We start from the raw sequence: 11,271 nt of genomic DNA on the forward strand, positions 1-11,271 counted from the left end.
CTTTAATTTAAATGTCCTTGGAGTCTGCTGGGGAAGAGAAATAATACTGTCAGTCAGTATGACATGCAGATGAGTGCCGTCGATCTTAGAATCACCGCACACTTCACTCATTTGGGCAGTCACGGGGCCAAAGAAGAAGAAGGAGAAGAAGAAGAATGAAAAGAATGAAAAGAAGAAGAAGAAGAAGAAGAATGAAAAGAATGAAAAGAAGAAGAAGAAGAAGAAGAAGAATGAAAAGAATGAAAAGAATGAGAAGAAGAAGAATGAAAAGAATGAAAAGAAGAAGAAGAAGAATGAAAAGAATGAAAAGAAGAATGAAAAGAAGAATGAAAATAAGAAGAAGAATGAAAATAAGAATGAAAAGAATGAAAAGAAGAATGAAAATAAGAAGAAGAATGAAAAGAAGAATGAAAAGAATGAAAATAAGAATGAAAAGAATGAAAAGAAGAATGAAAATAAGAAGAAGAATGAAAAGAAGAATGAAAAGAATGAAAAGAAGAATGAAAAGAAGAAGAATGAAAAGAAGAATGAAAAGAAGAATGAAAATAAGAAGAAGAATGAAAAGAAGAATGAAAAGAATGAAAAGAAGAATGAAAAGAATGAAAAGAAGAATGAAAATAAGAAGAAGAATGAAAAGAAGAATGAAAAGAATGAAAAGAAAAATGAAAATAAGAAGAAGAATGAAAAGAAGAATGAAAAGAATGAAAAGAAGAATGAAAAGAATGAAAAGAAGAATGAAAATAAGAAGAAGAATGAAAAGAAGAATGAAAAGAATGAAAAGAAGAATGAAAAGAAGAAGAAGAATGAAAAGAAGAATGAAAAGAATGAAAAGAAGAATGAAAAGAATGAAAAGAAGAATGAAAATAAGAAGAAGAATGAAAAGAAGAATGAAAAGAATGAAAAGAAGAATGAAAATAAGAAGAAGAATGAAAAGAAGAATGAAAAGAATGAAAAGAAGAATGAAAAGAATGACAAGAAGAATGAAAAGAAGAATGAAAATAAGAAGAAGAATGAAAAGAAGAATAATTCCAGTAAAGCAAAAAGTGTTTCTGCAGAGTTCCTCTATTTCTGACAGTTCTCTGACAGTTCTTTCACATTTACAGCGATTGAAACATTGTATCTATTTGTTTCCTAATAAAAACATCTGTATCCTAAATGGAAACAAATAGATACAATGTTTCAACCGCTGGAAATGTGAAAGAACTGTCAGACAGCTGTCAGAAATAGCGGAGCTCTCTGCAGGGACATTTTTGCCGGCTGTAGAAGGGATGAAAATGGCCGATCAGGAAAAATTTGATTCGACCATCCGAAGTTGGCAAAAATTCGGATTCGCTGCGAATCAAATTTTTCCTGAAATTCGAAACGAATTCCACTTCGCCTGATTCGATTCGCTCATCTCTACCCACAATGCTTAGCATTTTCACATCTTTCTTAACCACTTCAAGTCCGGACACTTTCATGCCCTTCCAGCCCAGGCCAATTTTCAGCTTTCAGTGCTATTACACTTTGAGTGACAATTACTCATGCAACACTGTATCCATATGACATTTTTATACAGATAAAGATTTTGTTTGGTGGTATTTGATCACCACTGGGTTTTTTATTTTTTGCTATATAAATGAAAAAATACTGACATTTTTTTTAAAAAAATAATTTTTAAAAAAAATATTTTTTCTTCATAAGTTAAGGCCAAAATTTATTCTGCTACATTAATGGGGCAAAAATAACCAAAAACAGTTTATATTATTAGTTTGTGTGAAATCTATAGAGTCTACAAACTATGGGATATATATTTGAAAATTAATCAGTTGAGATCTTAATATGTGGTATGGCGGTGCTCAGGACTCTGGTGTGGGGTATGGCGGTGATCACACTACTGGTATGGCAGAGATCAAGATACTAGTATGGGGTATGGAGGTGATCACAATGCTGGTATGGGGTATTGCGGTGATCAGGACATTGGTATGGGATATGGTGGTGATCGGGGTGCTGGTATGGGGTATGGCGGTCATTGGGGTGTTGGTATGGTGTATGGAGGTGATCAGGACGCTGGTATGGGGTATGGTGGTGATCGGGGTGCTGGTATGGGGTATGGTGGTGATCGGGGTGCTGGTATGGGGTATGGCGGTGATCAGGATGCTGGTATGGTGTATGGAGGTGATCAGGATGCTGGTATGGGGTATGGCGGTGATCAGGATGCTGGTATGGTGTATGGAGGTGATCAGGATGCTGGTATGGTGAATGGAGGTGATCAGGATGCTGGTATGGGGTATGGGGGTGACCAGGACACTGGTAAGAGGTATGGCAGTGATCAGGGTGCTGGTATGGGGTATGGAGGTGACCGGGGCGCTGGTATGAGGTATGGAGGTGATCACAGTGCTGGTATGGGGTATGGGGGTGATCAGGACGCTGGTATGGGGGTGACCAGGACACTGGTAGGAGGTATGGTGGTGATCAGGGTGCTGGTATGGGGTATGGAGGTGATCAGGGATCTGGTATGAAGTATGGAGGTGATCAGGATGCTGGTATGGGGTATGGCAGTGATCAGGACACTGGTATGGAGTATGGCGGTGATCGGGGTGCTTGTATGGTGTATGGAGGTGATCAGGGTGCTGGTATGGTGTATGGAGGTGATCAGGGTGCTGGTATGGGGTATGGAGGTGATCACAATACTGGTATGGGGTATGGGGGTGATCAGGACGCTGGTATGGGGGTGACCAGGACACTGGTAGGATGTATGGTGGTGATCAGGGTGCTGGTATGGGGTATGGAGGTGATCAGGGATCTGGTATGAAGTATGGAGGTGATCAGGATGCTGGTATGGGGTATGGCAGTGATCAGAACACTGGTATGGAGTATGGCGGTGATCGGGGTGCTTGTATGGTGTATGGAGGTGATCAGGATGCTGGTATGGTGGTGATCAGAACACTGGTATGGAGTATGGCGGTGATCGGGGTGCTTGTATGGTGTATGGAGGTGATCAGGATGCTGGTATGGTGGTGATCAGAATGCTGGTATGGTGTATGGAGGTGATCGGGGTGCTGGTATGGCAGATGGCAGTGATCAGGGTGTTGGTTTGGGGTATGGCGGTGATCAGGACACTGGAAGAGGTTAAACACATGATTTATCCCTGGCTCACACTGAATGCGACATTTGAAATTGTGCTACTTCATTAGAAGTGGGTCGCAGGTCAGTGCAATTTCAGGTACGACTTCCCTGACCTCTGTGCGACTTCATGCACAAATGCCTATGCAAGTCCACCTGTAATCAACAAAAATAGTGCAGCAATTGGATGGAGTCGGATGGAGTCGGGGTCTCGCTGATTTGAACGGTTTAATTGCCGGCAATAGGGTGCACCTTGTCATGGAACGGTCAAATTGCATGACATCGGTGTGAACTAGGGCTTAAAGTGTTATAATAAATAAACCTAGTGATAAATAAATATAAAATCCCCCTACCTTAAAAATACAACCACAATAAATTCAAATTAAAGTCCAAAAATATATAAATATATCAAATGTCCCTCTTATGAAATAAATAGGTGCATCCAAAATCCAGTCCAAGTGTAAAGAACCTCTCAATCGCTTGCACAAACTTGATTACCTCAAAAGCAAAACAAAACATACATAGTGCATTTTCCTTTATAAATTATAATAACATGTGAGGTCACTCTGGTGATAATCACACAAGTGAAAAAAAAAAAGAGGGACATTTGATATATTTATATATTTTTGGACTTTAATTTGAATTTATTGTGTTTGTATATTAGTATGGATAGTCGATCAGTGAATATTTTGGATTTGAATATTTTTATTGAATATAATGTTATTTTTACCAAAACATTTTAAAGAAACCGATAGGAATGGGTATATACCCACTAATAGCTGTCATCATCCGTCTTGGATTAATGGAATACCAAAGGGACAATTTTGTAGAGTTTTAAGAAACTGTACAAGATTGAAATAATATATTGAGCAGGCCAAAATTATTAAGGATAGGTTTATTGAGAAAGGTTATGACCCCGAGGTATTGGAGAAAATTAGATTTGAAGTGAGCAAAAGCTATATAGGGGACAAGAAGATTAAGAGACTCCTATCTAAAAAGAATCCTGATAATAAGGACAGGGTATGCTTTTATTTCAGGTTTTAATAGTCAATATAAAGAAATTGAATCCATTTTTTACAAAATGAATCCCAAATAAGCCTTCGTTTGTATATAGAAAGACTAAAAATTTGAGAGATGTTTTAGTTAAAAATATTGTTTCTCCTCCCAGTAGGAAGAAAAAGCATATGTTTGATTTTAAAGGTTTTTACCCCTGTAGAAAATGTAGAATGTGTACAGTTACTAATACCAAAACGAGAGTGATTTCGAATTTTACATCCAATAACACCGGTATGATGTTTAAGATTAAGAATTTTATTACTTGCACTACCCCCTATGTTACCTACTTATTGGAGTGCCCTTGTAGACTCCAGTATGTGGGCAGAACTTCAAGACCATTGCAAAAAAGATTAAGTGAGCATGTTACAAATATTAAAAAAGGTATAAAAGACCATTGCTTATCGAGGCATTTTAGGGACTACCACAATTGTGATCCCAGTGTCCTCAAGTTTTGCGGAATTGATAGGATAGATACACATTGGAGGGGGGAATGATAAAATTAAGGCTATATCCAAGAATGAAACTTATTGGATATATGAATTAAAAACATTGAAACTGGGAGGCCTGAATGTAGATTTGGATTTAAATTGCTTTATTTCCAATTTTTAAATTTAAATTTGAGGATATATTTCTGTTTATCCATGATGATACATATCAGTTATTTGTATATTTATTCTTTGGAGTTTATAGGGGATTGTAATATGAATAATAGTAATTTTAATTTATATATATTTTAATTTAATTTATTTTAGAAATAAATATTGAATAAAAACAATTCTAAAAATTATGAGAAAAAGGAAGATTTAAATATCAAAGAATTCTATTTTAGAGATTTTATATTATCATATAGACCTTCCATGGATTGAGTAAATTACGAGTAATAAATATATTTATGATCATGCAAGATGTGATAGTATTTAGGTCCCAATATTTGAGATTCAATAATAAATATGTATATATAGAATGGTAATAATAATGAGTTTTATTATTCTAATTATATGTATATGGAGTAGTAATATCAATTAGCTTCCATTATTTTATTAAATATTGTGGTTTTAGAGTATATCAGTGCATATATTATTTATGCTATAATTTAATTTATTTTATTGATTTGCATATAAGTATGGTTTTAATTTTATTATGAATTGAGTAAATTATCATTAATAAATGTAGATATATGGTCATATAAATGTGATAGTAATTAGGTCCCATTATCTGAGATTAAATAATAAATATGTATATATAATATTAATTAGTTCACATTATTTTAATTAAATATTGCGATTTTAGAGGATACTAGGGTATATAGAATCAATTTGAAGGTTTACATTAGCTATGTTGCATATAATTATGGTTTTGATTATGTATTTTGAGGTTTAGGATTGTTATTTGAATATTAATTAGTCTCTATTATTTTAATTAAATACTGTTATTTAGAATGTATAAGTATACATAGAATTAATTTTGTAATTTGTAGCGTCCTAGTTATATCCGTTGATTTGCCTATAAATATGGTTCTAATTGGATATATTGGATGATATATTGTGAGGTCCAGGGTTGTTATGTATATATATATATATATATATATATATATATATATATATTGTATTCCGCCGCTGTTGAGTTTCCTGTAATTGACTTCCGGATGGTATGGGTATTGCCCCTCCTAAGTATGGAGGTTCATGTATCGGCGCCATGTGGGGGAGGAGTATAAATAGAACTTCCTTGTCTGACGATTGTACCCTTTATAATTACGTCCAATGATGAAACGCGTCAAAGGGAAGTGACGTCAGATTCATACGAGGAACCGGAAGTGGAGCAGCGACCATCTTGGATAGGGGAGAAGAGCTGATACAAGGAACTTGGACTCTCCTGGATGGCTGAAAGGTTTCACTATATATTATATGCGGTTTTAAAGATATTTTAAATGTAAGCAGTACTATTAAAAGTTTCAGATTCTAGTGTGTGGCAGTATTACACTATCTTGTTCCTTATATATGGGTATCTGGATGGCGTATACGGTGGAAATACATCTGAAGTGCTAGTGTGGATGGACCTAGATGGTGCAATGAAGTTATGATAATCCTTGTGGATCTCTGCAGGAGGGCTCATTTCATCCTGTAGTTCTGGGATTAATATTAAGGCGAGATTTATCTTTGATATTGGTAAGGGTACCCACTCCTTACTTTAATTAGAAGTGCACATCGTGTTGTGTGATTTGGAGCACTGAAGAGTGATTCACATGCACGTTTTTCACTACATGTAAAATATATATATATATATATACTGTATATATATATTTTTTTTTCACTTCTGTGATTATCACCAGAGTGACCTCACATGTTATTATAATTTATAAAGGATAATGCACTATGTATGTTTTGTTTTGCTTTTGAGGTAATCAAGTTTGTGCAAGCGATTGAGAGGTTCTTTGCACTTGGACTGGATTTTGGATGCACCTATTTATTTCATAAGAGGGACATTTGATATATCTATATATTTTTGGACTTTAATTTGAATTTATTGTGTTTGTATTTTTAAGGTATAGGGTTTAAAGTGGTTGTGAAGGCAGAGGGTTTTTTACCTTAATGCAGGGGTGGGCAATTGTGGCCCTCCAACTGTTGGTGAACTACAAGTCCCATCATGCCTCCGCCTTTGGGAGTCATGCTTATAACTGTCAGTTTTGCAATGCCTCATGGGACTTTTAGTTCTACAACATTTGGAGGGCCACAGTTGCCCACCCTTGCCTTAACTACCTGCCGACCGCAGATAGCCGAATGACGGCTGCACTGCGGCCGGCCAGTTCTGAGTGGACGTCATATGACGTCCTCCCAGAACGCGCTCTCCTGCGCGCCCCAGGGGGAGCGCACCCGGCGATCTCCGTGATCGCTGTGTCCTACGGACACAGCTGATCACGTGATGTGGTAAAAGGCCAATCACAGCGGCCTTTTACCACGTGATCAGCGGTGTCCAATGACACGCTGATCAGAGGGAAATGCAAGTGCCGGTTCTCGGCTGCACTTTCCTCACGCTGTCAGATCGTGAGGAAAGTACTGCCGTTGTCCCCTGCAGTTGTCAGAGCTGATGATCGGTGCCCAGCAGTGCCACCCGCAAGTTCCGCCCACCTGTGCCCAGCAGTGCGCCCACTAGCTCCGCCCACCTGTGCCCAGCAGTGCACCCACCTGTGCCCAGCAGTGCACCCACCTGTGCCACTCTGCAGTGTCCCACACCTGTGCCCAGAAGTGCCACCTACCTGTGCCCAGCAGTGCCACCCACCTGTGCCCACCCACCTGTGCCCACCAGTGCCACCCACCTGTGCCCACCCACCAGTGCCGCCCACCAGTGCCACCCACCAGTGCAGCCCAGCAGTGCTGCCAGTCAGTGCCACCAGTCAGTGCCCAGGGGTTGTGCCAGTCAGTGCCGCCAGTCAGTGCCCAGCAGTGATGTCAGTCAGTGCCGTCTATCAGTACCCATCATCAGTGTCACCTATCAGTGCCGCCTATCAGTGCTGCATATTAGTGCCGCCTATCCGTGCCACCTCATTAGTACTGCCTATCAGTGCCCTTTAGTGCTGCCTATCAGTGCCCATCAGTGCCGCCTATCAGTGCCCATCAGTGCCGCCTCATCAACGCACATCAGTGGAGAAAAAATGCCTGTTTGAAAAATTTTATAATAGAAACAAAGAAACTTTTTTTTTTTTCCAAATTTTTTGCACTTTTTTATTTATAGCGCAAAAAGTAAAGCGCCCAGTGGCGATTAAATACCACCAAAAGAAAGCTCTATTTGTGAGAAAAAAAATGATCAAAATTTCATATGGGTACAATGTTGCATGACCGCGCAATTGTCAATCAAAGTGCAGCAGCGCTGAAAGCTGAAAATTGGCCTGGTAAATAAGGGGGTAGAAGTGCCTGGTAGGCGAGTGGTTAATGCATTCTCTTCATTAAGGTAAAAAACCTTCTGTTCAGCCCCCCCCCCAATACTTTCTTGAGCTCTCCCTCTCTCTCCCTCTCTCTCTCTCTCTCTCTCGCTCCTCACTGGACATGGAGGCAATAGCAGGAGCCATTGTCTCCCTCTGTTGTCGATCACAGCTTGTGAGAAGAAAGGGGGCACCATTGGACACACAGAGCATGGCTTGGGAGTGAGCCCACAGGAGTGCCCTACCAACAGGAGTGCCAAGCGGCTTGCTATGGGGCATTCTGAAGAGTGGAGTAGCCTAGAGCACTAACGTTGGACCCCAGAAGAGGAGGATTGGGCCACTGTGTGCAAAACCATTGCAGAGGGCAGGTAAAATACTTTTACAATCACTTTAAACAATCTTAAGATATATTTTAATAGTAGGATATCAAACAGAGGGTAGTTGGGAGTCAACATTTCAGTCATTTCATACATGTGTTAAAGGCTCTATAATAATCATATTTTAAAAAATGAATGAACGGCAGCAAGGTGCTTGTTTTTTCCCTGCAAGGCAGGGAGATAAAACAAACACATTATTTACTAAAAGCAGCACATACTATGCACATTATACATAGTTAGGCACACAGTTAACCCCTTGATTGTCCCTCGGTGTTAACCCCTTCCCAGCCAATGTTATTACAGTGACAGTGTATACTATTATCACTGATCACTGTATTACGGTCACAGGAGATGTCAGTGGCAGTTAGTCAGTTCCCACCCAGTGGCAGTTAGTGTCAGAATGCCCTCTGCACTATCACAGCCCCAATATAAATCACTGATCACTGCCATTAGTAGTATAAAAAAATGAAAAACTCCAATATATATACCATAGTTTGTAGACCATATAACCTTCACGCAAACCAATCAATATACAGTTATTGTGATTTTTTTTTTTTTACTAAAGACATGCAGCAGAGTACATTGTGGTCTAAATTTTTTAGGAAATAAGATTTTTTTTGTTATTTTTTATTTGGTATTTTTATAGTAAAAAAAACAATAAAACTATATATATATATATATATATATATATATATATATATATATATATATATATATATAAACGTTCAGACTTTTTTGTTTATATCATAAAAATCAAAACCTCAGAGGTGATCAAATGCCACCAAAATACATAAATTTAATTTGGGTACAGTGTTGCATGACCGGCAATTGCCAGTAAAAGTAGCGCAGTGCTGAATAGCAAACAATTCCCTGTTCATGAAGGGAATAAAACCTTCTGGAGCCTAAATGTTTAAACATGCCAATATTCTGGGCTAATAGGCAAGGAGGTTTAGGACACTGCCCTGGAAAACAGGTACTAAAGCAGAATAATTTCTAACAAAAAATCAATGTGGCCAGGAGAAGGGATTTTTTTACATGCCTGAATTAAAACAATAAAAATCACTTTAAATATGTGAAAAATTCCAACTCATTAAAAAAAAGCAGCAAAAAATGATAGCTACATATCAAAAAGTTGTATATTTGTCTGTAAATGTTTTATTCCTTTGTTTTGTTTTCTCCATCTCCTTTCTTCTTTGTATTTGCCATCTTCATTTTTGGATTCTAATTGGTTTAATTGGCTTTGCCTGTGTTGGTTTGAGGTGGATGTACTGTATATATGCTATGCTATGTTATGTCACATCATATGGCTATTACTAAGGCTTTGTAGCTGAAACGCGTAATCTGTTGTACATCTGCACTTCAGCTGCATCAATGCCGGCTATACAATCTGATTTGATGCAGTGAACACTTCTAAGAATTGAAAGGCTGCAATATAATAAATGTTTGGTTTGGGTATACCACTTTAAAATACAACATATGTATTTGGGGGGGGGGAGGGGGTAAGGAGTTTCACACTGGACTGGTGGAAGGCACGCTGGAAGTTCTAATGGTCCATGTGTTAGGGGGTGCAATACATGCCTTGCCCCAAGTGCTGGCAACCCGCACTACACCATTGACAGGGGGTACAGGATCAGTGTCAGCAGCCACCTCTGCAATCATTAGTAATACAGTACTGGATCTGTGTTCTCTCCACGTGCACACATTTCCATAATGGGTCCCCTTCCACCCCATCTACTATCTCTATAGTTACGGCACTGGTTCTGATAGTACATTTTCTCCCTTACCCAGCTGGGCGTAGATCAATCCAGTCTCATGGCAGTCTGCTCTGTTCAATCCTCGATTGTCCACCAAGCTAATGGCATTGGTCAGTCTGTATGATCTTCTTGCCATTGTTCCAAAGAAGTCATTTCTCTGGTCAGCATGAATCCTGAATTGTCCTTTGAGGACGTACTTACAGGAGTTGATGAATGATGACTTTCCATGACCCAAATATCCAAAGAGCTGAATGAGGACCCGGTTGTAGCCCTGGTTCCCCCTTCTACAATTATCCAGGCTGAAGTTCTCTACAAACTCCTTCTTCTGCTCAGGAGTCATGTTGTCTCTTTCTAATCTGAAATCTAATTGTCTACTGAAATGAAGGAACAATGTTTCATAAAATGAAAGTAAAAGTTCAGTGTTTTTTTACTTGGAAATAGTTTGTGCGTGAGATAAAACAGAATCATGTAAAACAGGTTATACAGATATGAAAGGTCATGTTTACGAAAGCTGTGTTCAATGTACAATCAATGTACGTAAAGGGAATTTCCAGTAGACAAATGTCAAGAATGACATGGGCGCTGCCTTGAAAGGAGAGAAAGCTTTGAAATAGGCCTGCATAGGATAGTTTGTGCCAGATATGGCCACAGATGGACAAATATATCCTCAATAGTGATGAACCAAACTGCCCTGTGTTTGGTTTGAGAAGCATGTTGAACTGGAACCCCACTGTAATCAATAGGAGCCGAATCGGTGAAATTTAAAATGCCAATTTTCTGGGCTAATAGGCAACAGGGCATCAAACAAATAGCATGGGGAGTGGGCACTCCCCTGAATAACATGTATCAGTACCTGTGAAGGGGCATCTTTGTGATGTCCAGAAAGTGCTGCAGCAGCTCTGACAAAGAAAAAAAAGAGTTAAAATTGCCAACAATATGGTATAGATTTTAAGGAGGTATCTCACACACAAAAATAAAATAAAATGTATGAGGGAATTCCATACCAAACCAACAACCTGAGCATGCAGCCTGACATGCCTGGAGGGGGATGAGCATACCACCT

The 11,271-nt window shown here is 38.7% G+C and overlaps 1 protein-coding gene across 1 annotated transcript in view; it reads right to left on the bottom strand.

Moving 5' to 3' along the window:
• The window catches only part of LOC149433086 (uncharacterized), a 33,285-nt gene extending 22,694 nt beyond the window's left edge, over positions 1-10,591 (bottom strand). Inside the window, exon 1 of the mRNA XM_089664669.1 lies at positions 10,239-10,591. Coding sequence (XP_089520795.1) covers positions 10,239-10,548 — 310 coding nt within the window. The 5' untranslated portion in view covers positions 10,549-10,591. The remainder of the gene's footprint in view (positions 1-10,238) is intronic.
• Positions 10,592-11,271: the final 680 nt, after the last annotated feature.

This window comes from Staurois parvus, unplaced genomic scaffold, assembly GCF_062004578.1.
Source record: "Staurois parvus isolate SC_StPar_1 unplaced genomic scaffold, SC_StPar_1.0 ptg001980l, whole genome shotgun sequence".
In the NCBI taxonomy this organism is placed as follows: Eukaryota; Metazoa; Chordata; class Amphibia; order Anura; family Ranidae; genus Staurois; species Staurois parvus.